The 20554-nt window shown below is 38.3% G+C and overlaps 1 protein-coding gene across 2 annotated transcripts in view; it reads right to left on the reverse strand.

Moving 5' to 3' along the window:
* The window catches only part of GRM5 (glutamate metabotropic receptor 5), a 660867-nt gene that overhangs the window by 187807 nt on the left and 452506 nt on the right, over window positions 1-20554 (reverse strand). For both annotated transcript variants that reach the window (XM_088832124.1, XM_055416174.2), the window contains exon 3: window positions 11808-12043. In XM_088832124.1, the coding sequence (XP_088688250.1) occupies window positions 11808-12043 (236 nt within the window). The remainder of the gene's footprint in view (window positions 1-11807; window positions 12044-20554) is intronic.

The raw sequence follows: 20554 nt of genomic DNA on the forward strand, positions 1-20554 counted from the left end.
AGAAATACTACACAAATGAATAAATAAACTAGAAAAACAGAAGCCCAAATAAATGAAGAGGAAATTACCTGAAAAAGAATTCAGAATAATGATAGTAAAGATGATCAAAAACCTTGAAAACAGAATGGAGAAAATGCAAGAATCAATTAACAAAGACCTAGAGGAATTAAAGAATAAACATACAGAGACAAAGAACACAATTACTGAAATTAAAAATACTCTAGAAGGAATCAATAGCAGAATATCTGAATCATAAGGATGAATCAGTGAGCTGAAAGATAAAATGGTGGAGATAACTTCTGAAGAGTAGAATAAAGTAAAAAGAATGAAAAGAACTGAGGATTGTCTCAGAGACCTCTGGAACAATATCAAATGTAGCAACATTTGAATTATAGGGGTCCCAGAAGAAGAAAAGAGAAAGGGTATGAGAAAATTTTTGAAACGATTATAATTGAAAATTTCCCCAACATGGAAAAGGAAACAGTCAATCAGTTCAAGAGGCAGAAAGAGTTCCATACAGGATAAATCCTAGGAGAAACATGGCAACACACATACTTATCAAGCTAATAAAGACTGCGGCTGCTGCTGCTGTCACTTCAGTTGTGTCCAAGTCTATGTGACCCCAAAGACGGCAGCCCACTAGGCTCCCCAGTCCCAGGGATTCTCCAGGCAAGAACACTGGAGTGAGTTGCAATTTCCTTCTCCAATGCATGAAAGTGAAAAGTGAAAGTGAAGTCGCTCAGTCTTGTCTGACTCTTAGCGACCCCATGGACTGTAGCCTAAGGCCAGGCTCCTCCGCCGATGGGATTTTCCAGGCAAGAGTACTGGAGTGGGTGGCCATTGCCTTCTCCACTAATAAGGACTAAACACAAAGAAAAAATATCAAAAGCAGAACGGGAAAGGCAACAAGTAATATACAAGGGAAACCCCACATGTTTAACAGCTGATTTTGCAGCAGAAACTCTGCAGGCCAGAAAGGAATGGCGGGCTATAAAGTACTGAAAGGGAAAAAGCTACAACCAAGATTACTGTATCCAGCAAGGATGTCATTCAAAATTGATGGAGAAATCAAAAGCTTTTCAGACAAGCAAAAGTTAAGAGAATTCAGTACCACCAAACCAGCTTTACAACAAGTGTTAAAGGGACTTATATAGTCAAGAAATACAAGAGAAGAAAAAGATCTACAGAATCAAACTCCAAACAATTAAGAAAATGGAAATAGGAACATATATATCAATAATTACTTTAAATGTAAATGGATTAAATGCTCCAACCAAATTACACAGACTGGCTGAATGGATACAAAAACAAGACCCATATATATGCTGTCTACAAGAAACCCACTTCAGACCTAAAGACACATATAGACTGGAAGTGAGAAGTTGAAAAAATATATTCCATGCAAGTGGTTAGCAAAAGAAAGCTGGAGTAGCAATCCTGATATCAGACAAAACAGACCTTATAATAAAAAATATTATAAGGAAGAACACTCCATAATGATCAGGGGATCAATCCAGGAGGAAGATAGCACAACTGTAAATATCTCTGCACTCAACATAGAAGCACCTCAATACATAAGACAAACACTAACAGATAGAAAAGAAGAAATTGACAGTAACACAATAATAGTAGGAAACTTTAACACCCCACTCACACCAATGGACAGGTCATCAAAACAGAAAATTAATAAGGAAACACAAGTTTTAAATGATACATTAGATGAGATGGATCTCATTGATATCTTCAGGACCTTTCATCCAAATGCAGAAGAATACACCTTCTTCTCAAGTGCACATGGAACATTCTCCAGGATAGACCACATCTTGGGTCACAAATCAAACCTCAGTAAGTTTAAGAAAATTGAAATCTTATCAAGCATTTTTTCCAACTACAATGCTATGAGACTAGATATCAATTACAAGAAAAGAACTGTAAAAATAAAAACACAAAACACATGGAGATTAAACAATATGTTTCTAAATAACCAACAGGTTACTGAAGAAATCAAAAGGGAGACAAAAAAACTTCTAGAAACAAATGACAATGAAAACATGACAACTCAAAACCTATGGGATGCAGCAAAAGCAGTTCTAAGAGGGAAGCTTATAGCAATACAAGCCTACCTCAAGAAACAAGAAAAGCATCAAACAGACAACCTAACTTGACACCTAAAACAACTGGAAAAAGAAGAACAAAAAACTCTGCAATATTAGCAGAAGGAAAGAAATCATAAAGATCAGAGCAGAAATAAACAAAAAAGAAATGAAAGAAACAATAGTAAGGATTAATAATACTAAAAGCTGGTTCGTTGAGAAGATAAACAAATTTGAGAAACATTTAGCCAGACTCATCAAGAAAAAAAGAGAGAAGAATCAAATCAACAAAATTCGAAATGAAAAAGGAGAGGTTACAACAGACAATGCCAAAATACAAAGGATTATAGGAGACTATTATGAACAAATTTATGGCAATAAAATGGATAACCTGGAAGAAATGGACAGATTCTTATAAAAGTTCCATCTTCCAAGACTAAACCAGGAAGAAAGAGAAAGTATGAACAACCCAATTACAAGCACTGAAGTTGAAGCTGTGATCAAAAAGCCCAGGACCAGATGGCTTCACAGGAGAATTCTATCAATAACTAGAGAAGAGCTAATGCCTATCCTTCTAAAACTATTTCAAAAAACTTGCAGAGGAAGGAACACTTCCTAACTCATTCTACCATCACCCTGATACCAAAACCAGACAAAGAGAGCACACAAAAAAAGAAAACTGAGGTAATATCACTGATGAGCATAGATGCAAAATCCTCAACAGAATTTTATCTAACAGAATTCAGCAACACATCAAAAAGCTCATACACCATGATCAAGTTGGGTTTATTCCAGGGACGCAGGATTCTTCAATATATGCAAATCAATCAATGTGATACACCATATTAACAAATTGAAAGATAACTAAATGATAATCTCAATAGATGCAGAAAAAGCCCTTGACAAAATTCAGCACCCATTTATGATTAAAACTCTTCAACAAATGAGCATAGAAGTAACCTACCTCAACATAGTAAAGGCCATATATGATAAGTCTACAGCAAACATTATTCTCAATGGTGAAAAACTGACACCATTCCCCCAACATCAGGAACAAAACAAGGGTGTCCACTTTTACCACTATTATTCAGCCTAGTTTTGGAAGTCCTGCCTATTGCAATCAGAGCAGAAAAAGAAATAAAAGGAAACCATCTCAGAAAAGAAGAAATAAAGCTCTCACTGTTTTCACATAATATGATACTGTACATAGAAAACCCTAAAGATAGTATCAGAAAAGTACTAGAGCTAATCAATGAATTTAGCAAACTTGCAGGATACAAAATCAATACACAGAAATCACTTGCATTTCTATATACTAGCAATGAAAAATCAGAAAGAGAAATTAAGGAATCAATCCCATTCACCACTTCAACAAAAATAATTAAATATCTAGGAATAAACTTACCTAAAGAGACAAAAGAACTGTACACAGAAAATTATGATACTGATGAAAGAATTCAAAGATGACACAAACAAATGGAGACATATCCCATGTTCCTGGGTAGGAAGAATTAATATTGTGAAAATGACTATACTAACAAATGTAATCTACAGATTCAATGCGATCCCTGTCAAATTACTAATGGCAATTTTCACAGAGTAGAACAAAAAATTTCACATTTCATATGGAAACCCCAAAGTACCTGAGTATTCAAAGCAGTCTTGAGAAAGAATAGAGCTGGAGGAATCAACCTTCCTGACTTCAGATTATACTACAAAGCTATAGTCATCAAAACAGTGTGGTACCAGCACAGAACCAGAAATATAGACCAGTGGAACAATATACAGAGCCCAGAAATAAACCCATGCACCTATGGGTACCTTATTTTTGACAAAGGAGGCAAGAATACACAATGGGGCAAAGACAGCCTCTTTAATAAATGGTGCTTGGAAAACTGGACAGTTATATGTAAAAGAATGAAATTAAAACACTTCCTAACACTGTACACAAAGATAAACTCAAAGTGGATTAAAGACCTATATGCAAGACCAGAAACTATAAAACTCTTAAAGGAAAACATAGGCAGAACACTCAATGACATGAAGCAAGATCCTCTATGACCAACCCATCTCCTAGAGTAATGGAAATAAAAGCAAAAGTAAATAAGTGGGACCTGATTAAACTTAAAAGCTTTTGCACAGCAAAGGAAACTATAAGCAAGGTGAAAAGACAACTCTCAGAATGGGAGAAAATAATAGCAAATCTAACAACTGACAAAGGATTAATTTCCAAAATATACAAGCAGCTCATACAACTCAATACCAGAAAAACAAACAACCCCCCAAAAAAGTGGGAAAAAGATGTAAACAGACATTCTCTAAAGAAGACATACAGATGGCTAACAAACACATGAAAAGATGCTCAACGTTGCTGATTATTAGAGAAGTGCAAATCAAAACTACAATGAGGTATCACCTCATGCCAGTCAGAATGGCCATCATCAAAAAGGCTGCAAACAACAAATGCTGGAGAGGGTGTGGAGAAAAGGGAATGCTCTTGCACTGTTGGTGGGAATGTAAATTGACACAGCCACTAGGAATAACGGTATGGAGATTCCTTAAAAAATGAGGAATAAAACCACCATAGGACCCAGCAATCCCACTCCTAGGTACATGCCCTGAGGAAACCAAAATTGAAAAAGACACGTGCATCCCATTGTTCATTACAGCACTGTTTACAGTCGCTAGTACATGGAGGCAACCTAGATGTCCCTTGACAGTTGAATGGATAAAGAAGTTGTGGTACAGATACACAATGGAATGTTCAGTTCAGTTCAGTCGCTCAGTCATGTCCGACTCTCCGCAACCCCATGAATCACAGCACGCCAGGCCTCCCTGTCCATCACCAACTCCCAGAGTTCACTCAAACTCATGTCCATCAAGTCGGTGATGCCATCCAGCCATCTCATTCTCTGTCGTCCCCTACTCCTCCCACCCCCAATCCTTCCTAGCATCAGACTCTTTTCCAGTGAGTCAACTCGACGCATGAGGTGGTATTCAGCCATAAAATGGAACACACTTTAGTCAGTTCTAATGAGGTGGATGAACCTAGAGCCTATTTTACAGAGTGAAGTAAGTCAGAAAGAGAAAGATAAATATCCAAAACCAATACAATATTGTGAAGTAATTAGCTTCCAATTAAGATAAATAAAAAAAATAAATATCATATATGAATTCACATACACGGAATCTAGAAAAATGGTACTGAAGAAAAATGGTATGGACGTAACAGAAACAGAAGATATTAAGAAGAGTTGGCAAGAATACACAGAAGAACTGTACAAAAAAGATCTTCACGACCAAGATAATCACGATGGCGTGATCACTCACCTAGAGCCAGACATCTTGGAATGTAAAGTCAAGTGGGCCTTAGAAAGCATCACTATGAACAAAGCCAGTGGAGCTGATGGAATTCCAGTTGAGCTATTTCAAATCCTGAAAGATGATGCTGTGAAAGTGCTGCACTCAATATGCCAGCAAATTTGGAAAACTCAGCAATGGCCACAGGACTGGAAAAGGTCAGTCTTCATTCCAATCCCAAAGAAAGGGAATGCCAAAGAATGCTCAAATGACCGCACAATTGCATTCATCTCACATGCTAGTAAAGTCATGCTCAAAATTCTCCAAGCCAGGCTTCAGCAATATGTGAACCGTGAACTTCCAGATGTTCAAGCAGGTTTTAGAAAAGGCAGAGGCACCAGAGATCAAATTGCCAACATCTGCTGGATCATGGAGAAAGCAAGAGAGTTCCAGAAAAATATCTATTTCTGCTTCATTGATTATGCCAAAGCCTTTGACTATGTGGATCACAATAAACTGTGGAACATTCTGAAAGAGATGGGAATTTTAGACCACCTTACCTGCCTCTTGAGAAACCTGTATGCAGGTCAGGAAGCAACAGTTAGAAGTGGACATGGAACAACAGGCTGTTTCCAAATAGGAAAAGGAGTACGTCAAGGCTGTATATTGTCACCTTGCTTATTTAACTTATATTCAGAGTACATCATGAGGAATGCTGGGCTGGAAGAAGCACAAGCTGGAATCAAGATTGCCGGGAGAAATATCAATAACCTCAGATATGCAGATGACACCACCCTTATGGCAGAAAGTGAAGAGGAACTAAAAAGCCTCCTGATGAAAGTGAAAGAGGAGAGTGAAAAGGTTGGCTTGAAGCTCACATTCAGAAAACAAAGATCATGGCATCTTGTCCCATCACTTCATGGCAAATAGATGGGGAAACAACGGAAACAGTAACAAATTTTATTTTCTTGGGCTCCAAAATCACTGCAGATGGTGACTGCAGCCATGAAATTAAAAGACACTTGCTCCTTGGAGGAAAAGCTTTGACCAACCTAGACAGTATATTAAAAAGCAGAGACATTACTTTGCCAACAAAGGTCCATCTAGTCAAAGCTATGGTTTTTCCAGTAGTCATGTATGGATGTGAGAGTTAGACTATAAAGAAAGCACTGAAGAATGATGCTTTTGAACTGTGGTGTTGGAGAAGACTCTTGAGAGTCCCTTGGACTGCAAGGTGATGCAACCAGTCAATCCTAAAAAAAATCAGTTGTGAATATTCATTGGAAGTACTGATGCTGAAGCTGAAACTCCAATACTTTGGTTACCTGATGTGAAGAACCAACTCATTGGAAAAGACCCTGATGCTGGGAAAGATTGAAGGCAGGAGGAGAAGGGGACGATTGAGATGGTTGCGTGGCATCACCAACGCGATGGACATGAGTTTGAGTCACCTCTGTGAGTTGGTGATAGACAGGGAATCCTGGCGTGCTGCAGTCCATGGAGTTGCGGGAAGTTGGACACGACTGAGCAACTTATCTGAATTGAATCCCTCTACAGTGATTTCGTCTCCATAGTATTCTTTCTCACACTTAACTATTTTGCTCATCTGGGTATGTATGTACATACATATACAAGTTTGTGTGTGTGTGTGTATACATTGTGGTTTGAGGCTACACCAACATTTTTTCTCTATAGTTAGCCAGTTGTACCGATATCTGATTTCATAGGTGTTATGGCTATTTAGTGGAAGTCCTCTGGGCACTGGCATTCCGATGGCTGTCTTTCTCAAAGATTGTCGTTACATGAGTTTTCTATTGTTTTACTTTTGTTATTTGTTATTGATACAGTCATCAATACTTCAGTGGGAAACCAGAAGAAGCTATACGGTGTTACTATAAATCATTAGTTTAAAGAAAAATAAACTACTTAGAAAATTGTACTAAGGTAATATTAGTGGTTTTGCCATGAATATTGTGCTGTTAATATTAGTCACATTGGTTTTCCATCCAGATTTTTAAAAAAATCACTTAGCTGTAATCTATTGGGAATTAATTTCTAGGAGTTGGTCTCTAACATGGCTCTGCTACTTATTCAGTGTTAAGTGTTTTCTGTTAACTGTTAAACTTTCTGGTTACTCAGAGCTTTTCTTTAGCTCATTCTGTATAAGGCTACTGCTAATTTTAGATTCAGATTCATATACTTCTCCTAGCTCTTATACTTTGCCTTTTAAGAAGTTTCTAAAAAAAAGAAGGCAATTATTCAGCTATGAGTATTTCCACTCTTTGTATCAAGTCATTTTGCTTATTGAAGTATCTATTAGCTTTGGGTTCTATAGAGAGTGAATAAGGTGAATATTTCTTGCCTGTCATGAATTGTATACTCCAACTTACCTCTCCAACTCAAAAATGGTTGTCTTATGCACACTGCTTGATGAAAGGATATTTAGGAAAACACTACTCATATTCAATAGTGTTACAGAATAAACTACCTGGGGTCTTTTTGAAAATGTAGATTGGGATCCTAAAAGGACATTTGAGTAGATAAGGAAATAAGGTCAAAAGTAGAGATTACTGAATATTGAGGTATCTATTACCACATTCCATAGTTACATACAAATAATCTTAATATTTATTTTCTTTTTTGTATTTTTGAACTCTATGTTAACTATTATAGAAGGCAAATTTGATCGTGACTTTTAAAACTAAATTATTCTCTCTCTTTAGTATGGACATCCCTTGTGGCTCAGCTGGTAAAGAATCCACCTGCAATGTGGGAGACCTGGGTTCGATCTCTGGGTTGAGAAGATCTCCTGAAAGATGGAAAGACTATACTCACTCCTGTATTCGACGAATACAGGAGTGAGTATAGTCTTTCCAGTATTCTGTATAGTCCATGGGATCACAAAGCATCAGACACGACTGAGCAACTTTCACTTAGTATAGCATTATAGGCTAAACTTCAGACAAATCTGAGTTTGATTCTCAGCTCTAGTGTTTTCCTGAGCAAGTTGTTTTGTCTCTTTAATTATTGGTTTTGTTATCTTTAATGATAATGACAGTTCTTCTCTCATTGAGAAGAATAACAGAGGTATTACATATCCATGTTCATCTTTATGTACAATAATGACACCTGTTGACAATAAGATTCCACAGGGGTGGGACTAAAAGAATGCTTTTCCATAACTAGAGTGAGGAACAGCCCCTGAGCAGAGAAATCACATCAGGGTGCTCATAAGAAAGGCAGAGCTGTACATAGCAACAATTTCAAATGGAGAATTTTATAGAATAATTTCCATAGAAATAGTGTTTCCATGGAAATCAAAGAGTTTTTCAAGACTGTATGTCAAAAGGCCTCCAATAGGAAAAAAAAAAGTAAGAGAAACAAAGAATTATTTCCAGGAGAGGACATTTAAGCCAAAAAGGAATTGGGGAGGAAGAACATTAGTACAAAAGAGGGCGAAGACAAACTGGAAAAATTTACTTAGCCACCCTGGTTAGGGGTTGTCACTAACTCCTTACTAAAGAGGAACCGGAAACGAGACTGGATCTGCAGCTGACCCTCCAAAACACCTCCAATGTAGCTACATAGAGTTATCTGTACACAATCATAGGATCGGTGCATAAAGGCTGTATGCTTCCCAAATCTCAAGGGAAGAAAGAAGTTTGTGTCCTTCAGAAACTGGATAGACTTTTTGATGATGGCCATTCTGACTGTTGTGAGATGATGCCTTGTTGTAGTTTTGATTTGCATTTCTCTAATGATGAGTGATGTTGAGCATCTTTTCATGTGTTTATTAGCCATCCCTATGTCTTCTTTGGAGAAATGTCTGTTTAAGTCTGCTGCCTAGACTTTGATTGGATTATTTTTCTGGTATTGAGCTTCATGAACTGCTTGCATATTTTGGAAATGAGTTCTTTGTCGGATGTTTCATTTGCTGTTATTTTCTCCCATTTGGAGGCTTTTCTTTTTTACCTTGCTTTTAGTTTCCTTCATAAGCTTTCCTTGCAAAAGCTTTTAAGTTTAATTAGGTCACAGTTGTTTATTTTTGTTTTTATTTCCATTACTCTAGGAGGTGAGTTATAGAGCATCTTGCTGTGGTTTATGTCAAAGAGTGTTCTGCCTATGTGTTCCTCTAAAAGCTTTATAGTTTCTAGTCTTACATTTAGGTGTTTCTTTAATTCATTTTGAATTTATTTTTGTGTATGGTGTTAGGAAGTGTTCTAATTTTATTATTTTACATGTAGCTGCCCTCTTTTCCCAGCACCACTTTTTGCATTTAGGTTGGTTCTAATGTGGTGGACAAACCTAGAGCCTATTATACAAAGTGAAGTCAGAAAGAAAAAGACAAATATTATACTTTAACACATATATATGGAGTCTAGAAAGATGGTACTGATGAACCTATCTACAGGGCAGCAGTGAAGATGCAGACATGGGGAACATACTTTTGGACACAGTTGGGGGAGAGAAGGTGGGATGTCTTGAGAGAGTAGAATTGACATGTATCTATGGCCATATGTAAAATAGCTAGCCAGTGGAAATTTGGGCTTCCCTGGTGGCTCAGATGGTGAAGAGTCTGCCTGCAATACGGCAGACCTCGATTTGATCCCTGGATGGGGAAGAGCCCCTGGAGAAGGGAATGGCAACCCACTCCAGTATTCTTGCCTGGAGAATTCCATGGATAGAGGAGCCTGGTGGACTACAGTCCATGGGGTCACAAAGAGTCGGACATAATTGAGCGACTAAGGCACACAGTGAGAATTTGCTGTATGACACAGAACCCAAAGTCAGTGCTCTGTGACAGCCTAGAGGGAGGGGTGGGATGGGGTGGGAGATAGGAGGGAGCTTAGGAGGAAGGGGATGTATGTATGCTTATGGTGGATTAATGATGTATGGTGGAAACCATCACAATATTGTAAAGTAATTATCCTCCAATTAAAAGTAAAATAAAATTTAAAAAATTAAATTAAAAAAAGAAACTGGATAGAACAGTGAAAAATACAAACTTGGGTATAAAAATTGTGAAACAGAAGTCACAGTCCTGTGTATTCACACACGTTTTTTTTCATGAAAATAAAACATAAAAAGAAAGGAAATGAATAAGCATTTGAAGATTCTGGACAAGAGTCAGCAGTATTTAAAGCAGGAGAGAAGCAAATGTAGTTTCACACCAGGCTTCTGTGATTTCTGGATTTCACTGGGCAGTACCATCCCACACCCCAGAATTCCTCTCCACCATTGCTAGATTAGGAACTTACATGAGGCTGCCGTGTTCTCATTTTTCCAAATACTGACATTTAAAAGTAATCACAGATCAGCACTTACTACTTCATTCACTTCACAAAAGAAGGGACTGATAGAAAAAACATAGTGCGGATGTGAACTCAGGAGATGTGTTATGAAGAAGTCCCTACATCGTTCCTATTTTCCTCATTTTGGTGCTGGTTACAGCGTCTCTGTAGACTGGAATTATTTCATGCGCTAGGATTTCAACCTCAGCCTCATTGGTCCAGTGCACGCTTCTGTTCCAGTATCATGATAAAGGCATTATACCACCAACTAAAACATTTCACTCCTTTGCAAATGCATATGAGGTGCTTGTTACACAATCTGGGAAAAATAAGTCTTAGCAAACCCTTTATTGGTTTTTAACAAATCTTAACCTTTGCATTTTGACTTACAGATCAACATTGACCCTGTCTGATTATTACGAGTCAAGATTCCCTTTGGATTTGCTACAAATAAAACTGACCAAACCCTTTGTTTAAAGTTCCTATTACATCACTTACAACAGTGAACTGCAATTTTTGTTGGCATTATGATCTCCCTAACTAGACAATAAATCCCTTGAGGGCAGGATCTAGTTTTCCTCATCTTGTTACCCTTACAACTAAAGTCATGTTTGGTACATTGTGAATCCTTACAAATAATTTGAATGGCTCTGCTTAGTTTATGTCTCCTGGAACATCATAATTATACATAGCAAATCCTTGCTACTGCTTTATAGTTTATTGATGGAAGTAGGAATTGGCTCCATCCTTCAACATTCATTCATTCATTTTTCAGACATACACGAAACCCTTGCTTTGTGCCTTCCACTGTGCTAATTGCTAAAGATAATCAAAATAACCAGAATGCAGTTCTTGCCTTCAAAGATGTCAAGAAGAGTTCCTTTCTGGAGCTTACATTAGCTTTGTAGCACATTGCCAATATCCTGAATGACAGAAACAGTTTGAAATCTTAATAGAGTGAACATTTACTCTCTTATGCTTTCTTATCCCTCTAAGAAGCAGTACCCACTCTATAGAAGAGCCCTCCTTTCTAACAGATGACAGCCCCTATCCTCATAACACAGTTTACTTAAATTGGAGCCTGAGCCTTACCCACTTTAAATGAAATAATAAATCTGCTTACTATTGCAAGTCTTGTTGTATTTGCTGTTCTCCTGTGCAAACCCTTCCAGCCGGCACTGAAAGCGATGCTGCCAGAATTCTTGAAACCAAGGGTTTCGGAGGTTTGTTTCTGGCCGGAGCTTCAGATAATAATCATCAAACCACTTGACGTCAGGAGACTGGAGCTTGATTGTGATTCCACCAACAGCTTCTCGCTGATAGCCATCTGTCACATCATACCTGTCCGCCCAGCCGTCACTGTGGGGAAACAAAAACCCCTCAGCTCAGAACAGGTCTCGTCTGAGAAAACGATGCCGTTTGCTATCGTTTTGAAAACATTCGTCAGTAAATGGCACTCAGGCCATACTATGGTCTTACATTATACTACGTGATTATTGAGATAGCAGCTTGGTGGGATAAAAAGTGCAAAATACAACGGAAACTTTGTGTCTAAGAATGCTGGAAGGTACCTGTCACACTTACCTTGAACTGCAGAGAATAACCTTATGCTTTTGGCAGAATTTCACTGGTTGTAAAATATAGTATAAGCATGAAAGCTGTATATCACCGTTCACACTATTCACTAAATGTTTAATAGCTAGGCTAAATTAATTTTAAGTATATTTCTTTTCCTTTACTTAATAATAAATCATGATACGGATCATAAAATAAAACTTAAAAATATTTCTAAGATATACTTAATGTTAATTTAACCATCCTATGATATTCATTTTTGTCCTACATTTTACATGTAATGATTTGTGAGTGTGTGTGTGATTACTTGTGTCTGACTCTTTCTGATCCCATGGACTGTAGCCCACCAGGCTCCTCTGTCCGTGGGATTTTCCAGGCAAGAATAATGGGGAGGGTTGCCATTTCCTACTTGAGGGGATTTTCCTGAGTGGTTCAATAAGAGAAACTTTCTGATTATGGTCATTCTATTAAATATTGATTCATCAGAGCCCAAACTGAAGTCCTTAGAGCCCATAGTATTTCTCTAATAAGGATACATGTAAAATACACATGTGAGATCACATTTTATATTATCAGTATCGGTTCAGTCACTCAGTCGTGTTTGACTCTTTGTGACATTATGGACTGAAGCAAGCCAGGCTTCTCTGTCCATCACCAACTCCCGGATCCTACTCAAACTCCTTCACGATGAACCTACTCATGTCCATCACGTTGCTGGTGCCATCCAACCATTTCATCCTCTGTCATCCTCTTCTCCTGCCTTCAATCTCTCCCAGCATCCGGGTCTTTCCTAGTTCTTCGCATCAAGTGGCCAAAGTATTGGAGTTTCAGCTTCAGCATCAGTCCTTTAAACGAACATACGGGACTGATTTCCTTTAGGATGGACTGGTTGGATCTCCTTGCAGTCCAAGGGACTCTCAAGAGTCTTCTCCAACACCACAGTTCAAAAGCATCAATTCTTCAGCACTCAGCTTTCTTTGCAGTCCAACTCTCACATCCATACAAGACTACTGGAAAAAACATAGCATTGACTAGATGTACCTTTGTTGGTAAAATAATGTTTCTGCTTTCTAATATGCTGTCTAGGTTGGTCATAGTTTTTCTTCCAAGGAGCAAGCGTCTCTTTACACTAGTCATTGAAAGAACTTCTTAACAATAGGCCATCAACGATGGTGACAGGAATCATACTCCTCAACATTAATATCATTCTATGTACTGATCAAAGTAACCTAGGAATTTCAAAACAAGAGTTTGAAATTGGAGAGTTTCTATTATAATAGTGTAATAGAATAAGGAAGAGTATTCTAAGCTTATTTGGAAAATAGATGAAACTTTGGAAATAAAAGACATGAAAATGTGTTTCTGTGAAATCTGGACACACCTTGGGACATTGAGGAAAAAAGTTTCTGACTTCTCCCATCCTCCCTGTCATTTGGAATTTGCACAGCTTATGGTGTGTATCTGCTGGGACCCAGCAGTACTAACTGTCCTTTAAAGAGGCACCCATGCCTCTTTCAGGAGAAGTAAATAAAGTCAAGGGAAATTTAACAATGAAAAGAGAGTGACACAAAGAAGGAAGAGATGACATGGAGAGAGTTGAGGGGAAGAGCGGAATGGAACCTCCTGAATGCAAGGCAGGAAAGGGTTTGGAGATAAGCTGGGTGAGGGGCAGTAGGTTCTGGGAAAAGCTGAGTGAAAGGGTTTACATTAACAATCATCATTTATTTCACCAATATTCAGGTATTTCTATTTATTGGAATGTTCATTTCTTTTTATCTTCTTCCCAATGCATTTTTGTTTTTTATGCTTTTTATTTTGGTAAGCAGAGGGCATGCTCCAATATTTTGGATATAAAATATGTGTATTATGTAAGGTATTATGTAAGTAATATGCAAGTAATAAATTAGAATAAAAAAAAAGGATGTACTTTTATCAGTGTGTTCTGCTATACTAACTCTGACTTAAAAATTGATAATGAGAGTTATTCCAAAGGTCATAGATTACTCATTAAGATATCATAGGGGCTTAGGATAACTTGAGATTTTCCCGAAGGCATCAGTGGGTGAAGGAGAAGGAGGAAAAATAAACAAACAGAAAAAATAAGCAATTTCTTCCTCTTAAGTCCTCCTTGACAAGAAAAGATTTTATTAAAAATGATCTGTGTTGAAATTTCAAAAACTTTCGTGGCAGATCAGGAAAAAAAAGTAATGGAATATGTTTTGTCCCCGTGTTGAATGCGGTTACTTCACACATCGTCTTCCCTCAAGTTTCTCATTTTCAGCTGCAGAGGTTTTATTTAAAGCTGACAAGTTGAAATGAAGTGGGCTTGTTTGCTTCATTTTCTCGCTCTGTTTTGGAGGGTTTATTATATCACTGATAGGAGAGTGTGGGTCTCATTGGCACTCGAGGAGATGCATGGGCGTGCTACAAATGGGACAGGAAGCCCTGTTTGTCAGGCGGAGCGGCGTTCTCCAAGAAGGGGAAATTTAAATTGCTCCTTTTGTTAGTGTTAGCTTGCTCTTATGTAATGCTGTGATTATGAGTATTACATAAGAAATGTTAAGATTATAATGCGTCCAATTTACCCTTCACAATTCATTCACTGAATTTAATGGGGATTGTAAAAAGCCTGTCTTGATAAACTTCTCTGGAGGTAATGTTTCCATTAAAAAGTCAGGGCTAGTTTGTTAATTTACTCCTCTTTCATAACATTCTTCAGCTTTTTTCTTTTTTGAGGAATTAATTTCTACATTTAATTTAGCAAAAGATGATCTTTTTTTCAGTAGTATATAAGTAAGGTGATTTTTAAAACAGGCTTGTTCTAGGGATTTCCACTGGACAGCAAAATAAAAACTGTAACATAGTTTGTGTGCAAACAGAAAATTCCACTATCTGTGGACAGAAAAGGGTTATTGTGTTTAAGCGTAGCGGGGAATATTTGCCATGTAAGTCTCAAGAAAGTTCAATCCATATTGGCTAAGTTAGATGGTGCTCTATTGACTTTAGCTTATTAAATATTAACATTTTCATAAAAATGTGCTTTTAAGGTTTGCTTTACGATGATAGGGTATCTCTTAGTAAGGAATAATAAACCCAAAAATGAATAGCCAAGAAAAGCTCGAGCTTACCTTTCTCCTATCGAATGCTTTCCATTGCATCGTTAAACTGGGCTCTTAGGATTCTGGCACTACTGTAATGCTTTTGGGTGACCTCTGTGTGTGTGTGTGTGTGTGTGTGCGCGCGCGCGTGCGCGCGTGCACTCAGTCATGACTGCCTCTTTGTGACCCCGTGCACTGTAGCCCACCAGGCTACTCTGTCCATGGGATTCTCAAGAATACTGGAGTTGGTTGCCATTTCCTCTTCCAGAGGAAGTTCCTGACCCAGGGATGGAACCCCTGTCTCTTGCATCTCCTACACTGGCAGGCAAATTTTTTACTACTGTGCCACTTGGGTGACATAAATTTAAATAAAAACATTAAATAAAAAGTAGGGGGAAGTAAGAAAAAAATGGAAAATGTAGCACATTTAAAGCAGTTTTATAGATTTAGTATCCTTCCTTCCTTCCTTCCTGTCTATCTGTCCATCCATCCATCCATCTGTCCAGTTTCTCTCTCTTCTAACTGGGCATTTTAACCATCTCCTTATAGTCCATTTCATTACTTTCTTTCCAGTTCTTTGATATATAGTCATTCTTCATTATTTGCAGATTCTGAATTTGCAAATGCATGGGTCTCCTAAAGTTTATTTGCAACCCCCATCGCAATACTCACACCACTTTTACGGTCACTCTCAGACACGCACCGGGTGGCACAAACTTGGTCTCCTGATATGCATGTTCACAGCGGAAGCTGGGCCAAGTGGGCCTCTGCTTTCCTGCTTCAGCTTTGCTACTAGAAAGAACTTCTCTTCGTTGTCTATTCAGTGCCAAGGTTTTGTATTTTGTGTTTTTAGCATTAAAACATATACATTACCACATATAAAACAGATAGCCGGTGGGAGTCTGATGTATGATGTAGGGCACCCAAAGCCAGGGACAACCTGGAGAGATGGAGCAGGGCGGGGGCTGAGAGGGGTGTCAGGAACTAGGGGACACATGTGTGCTAGGGCTGATTCATGCTGGCGGCTGGCAAAACCCACACAATACTGTAAAGTAATTATCCTCCAATTAAACTGAATTTAAAAAATGGTTTTGCTGTTTAAAATACCCCCAAGTGTATAATATATAATACTGATATGTTATCTAGAGTTCCCAACGGCAAGAAACCTGTGATATGCTTTACATACAAAGTCAGATGCATTCAGGCATGAGTACAGGGCTGCTTTTCTGTGAATTGGATATGAATTCATCAACTATATATATATAAAATGTTTTTAGATTGGAATATCCATAAAACAAGGTTATATATTGACTCAGTTCACTTCAGTCACTCAATTGTGTCTGACTCTTTGCAACCCCATGGACTGCAGCACACCAGGCTTCCCTGTCCATGACAAACTCTCAGAGTTTACTCAAACTTATGTCCATCGAGTTGGTGATGCCATCCAACCATCTCATCCTCTGTTGTCCCCTTTTCCTCCTGCCTTCAATCTTTCGCAGCATCAGGGTCTTTTCAAATGAGTTGGTTCTTTGCATCAGGTGTCCAAAGTATTATGGAGCTTCAGCTTCAGCATCAGTCCTTCCAATGAATTTTCACGACTGATTTCCTTTAGGATTGACTGACTGGATCTCCTTGCAGTCCAAGGGACTCTCAAGAGTCTTCTTCAACACCACAGTTCAAAAGCATCAGTTCTTCAGTGATCAGTTTTCTTTACAGTCCAACTCTCACATCCATACATGACTACTAGCAAAACCATAGCTTTGACTAGATGGACCTTTGTCGGCAAAGTAATGTCTCTGCTTTTTAACATGCTATCTAGAATGGTCAGAGCTTTTCTTCCAGGGAGCAAGCAACTTTTAATTTCATGGCTGCAGTCACCATCTGCAGTGATTTTAGAGCCCAAGAAAATAAAGTCTGTCACTGTTTCCATTGTTTCCCCATCTATTTGCCACGAAGTGAAATGGGGCTGGATGCCGTGATCTTTGTTTTTTTGAGTGTTGAGTTTTAAATCAGCTTTTTCACCCTCCTCTTTCACTTTCAAGAGGCTCTTTAGTCCTCTTTGCTTTCTGCCAAGAAGGTGGTGTCATTTGCATTTCTGAGGTTATTGATATTTCTCCCGCAATCTTGATTCCAGCTTGTGCTTCACCTAGTCCAGCATTTTACATGATGTACTCTGCATATAAGGTAAATAAGCAGGGTAACAATATACAGCCTGATGTACTCCTTTCCCAGTTTGGAACCAGTCCATTGTTTCATGTCTGGTTCTAACTGTTGCTTCTTGACCTGCATACAGATTACTCAAGAGGCAGGTCAGGTGGTCTGGGATTCCCATCTCTGTAAGAATTTTCCAAAGTTTGTTGTGATCCACACAGTCAAAGGTTTTAGCGCGAGCCAATGAAGTGGAAATAGACGTTTTTCTGGAATTCTCTTGCTTTTTTTTATGATCCAACGAATGTTGGCAATTTAATCTCTGGTTTCTCTGCCTTTTCTAAATCCAGCTTGAACACCTGGAAGTTCTCGGTTCACATACTGTTGAAGCCTAGCTTAGAGAATTTTGAGTATTACTTTGCTAGTGTGTGAGATGAGTGCAATTGTGCAGTACTTTGAATATTCTTTGATATTGCCTTCCTTTATGATTGGAATGAACACTGACCTTTTCAAGTCCTGTGGCCACTGTCGAGTTTTCCAAATTTACTAGTATATTGAGTGCATTACTTTCACAGCATCGTTTTTTAGGATCTGAAATAGCTCAACTGGAATTCCATCACCACCCCTAGCTTTGTTCGTAGTGATGCTTCCTAGGGCCCATTTCACATTCCAGGATGTCGGACTCTAGGTGAGTGTTCACAGCATTGTGGTTATCTGAGTTATTAAGATCTGTTTATTGGTATTTCTTCTATGTGTTCTTGCCACCTCTTCTTAGTATCTTCTGCTCCTGCTAGTTTCATAGCATTTCTGTCCTTTCTGGTGCCCGTCTTTGCATGAAATGTTCCCTTGGCATTTATAATTTTCTTAGAGAGATCTCTAGTCTTTCCCATTCCATTGTTTTCCTCTATTTCTTTGCATTAATCACTTAGGAAGGCATTCCTATCTGTCCTTGCTATTCTTTGGAACTCAGCATTCAGATGTTATATCTTTCCTTTTCTCTTCCATGAGCTTCTTATACTTATCCTTCAGAAGGCAGACAGAATGAAAAGCACAATCACAGAAAACTAATCAAACTGATCACATGGACCACAACCTTGTCTAACTCAATGAAACTATGAGCCATGTCAGATAGGGCCACCCAAGACGGACCGGTTATGGTGGAGAGTTCTGACAAAACATGGACCACTGGAGAAGGGAATGGCAAACCACGTCATTATTCTTGCCTTGAGAACCCTGTGAATAGGATGAAAAAGTGAAAAGATAGGACACTGAAAGATGAACTCCCCAGACTGGTAGGTGCCCAATATGCTACTGGAGAAGAGTGGAGAATAACTCCAGAAAGAATGAAGAGACGGAGCCAAAGCAAAAACAACACCCAGTTGCGGATGTAACTGGTGATGGAAGTAAAGCCCGATGCTGTAAAGAATAATACTGCACAGGAACCTGGAATGTTAGGTTCATGAATCAAGGTAAATTGGAAGTGGTCAAACAGGAGATGGCAAGAGTGAACATTAACATTTTAGGAATCAGTGAACCAAAATGGACTGGAATGGGTGAATTTAACTCAGATGACCATTATATCTACTACTGTGGACAGGAATCCCTTAGAAGAAATGGAGTAGCCATCATGGTCAACAAAAGAGTCCAAAATGAAGTACTTGGATGCAGTCTGAAAAACGACAGAATGATCTCTGTTTGTTTCCAAGGAAAACCATTCAATATCACAGTAATCCAAGTTTATGCCCCAGCCAGTAAAGCTGAAGAAGCTGAATTTGAACAGTTCTATGAAGACCTACAAGACCTTCTAGAACTAACAGCCCCAAAAGATGTCCTTTTCATCATAGGGGACTGGAATGCAAAAGTAACAAGTCAAGAAATACCTGGAATAACAGGCAAATTTGGCCTTGGAGTACAAAATGAAGCAGGGCATAAGGTTAACAGAGTTTTGCTAAGAGAATGCAATGGTCATAGCAAACACCCTCTTCCAACAGCAAAAGAGAAGATAGTCTACACATGGACATCACCAGATGGTCAATACCAAAATCAGATTGATTATATTCTTTGCAGCCACAGATGGAGAAGCTCTATACAGTCAGCAAAAACAAGACTGGGAGCTGACTGTGGCTCAGATCATGCACTCCTTATTGCCAAATTCAGACTTAACTTGAAGAAAGTGGGGAAAAGCACTAGACTATTCAGGTATGACCTAAATCAAATCCCTTATGATTATACAGTGGAAATTACAAATAGATTCAAGGGATTAGATCTGATAGAGTGCCTGAAGAACTGTGGATGGAGGTTCATGACATTGAACAGGAGGCAGTGTTCAAGACCATCCCCAAGAAAAAGAAATGCAAAAAGGCAAAATGGCTGTCTGAGGCGCCTTACAAATAGTTGTGAAAAGAAGAGGAGTGAAAGGCAAAGGAGAAAAGGAAAGATACATTCATTTGAATGCAGAGTTCCAAAGAATAGTAAGGAGAGATAAGAAAGCCTCTCCTGGTAGAAGAGGTTGTAGATGAGTGTTAGAGAATCAAGTTAGAAAATATGCGACAGTGGTTAAGGAAACTAACGGATGGTTGTACTAAAGGAGTAGCAGTGGGAATGAAGAGGGTATTTGTAAGGAATTCTCAGAAATCCAAAAACTAGTTATGTGGAGAATAGTGGGTAGAGGAAGATGTTTATGGTTTATGGGAAACATTAATGATACTGTAAAGTGACATTGTCACTCTATATCCTAGGTTAAAATATAGAAAAAATAGGTTTGAGTTTGAAAAAGGAGGAAAATGAATACAAGTAGGGGGTCTACAATGATCCAAAGTCCTTTTATATGCTCTCTAGCACTTTGTTTCTCCTGGATTTCTGTTCTCTGCATATAAAATTAATGAGTGTAAAAAAGTGCAGGTTAAAAATTTTCTTTGCTGTGGTCAAATACCATTTTAATCCACCTTCTACTATTGTGTTTAGCATTTTGTATGCTGAGAAATAGCTGTTTGCACTCAAAAAGAGATAAAACTAATTAAAATCATAGCACTCTAAAGATCTGATGCTC

Source organism: Moschus berezovskii, chromosome 25 (genome assembly GCF_049115385.1).
Source record: "Moschus berezovskii isolate FMDL1 chromosome 25, NW_MosBer_1.0, whole genome shotgun sequence".
NCBI lineage: Eukaryota > Metazoa > Chordata > Mammalia > Artiodactyla > Moschidae > Moschus > Moschus berezovskii.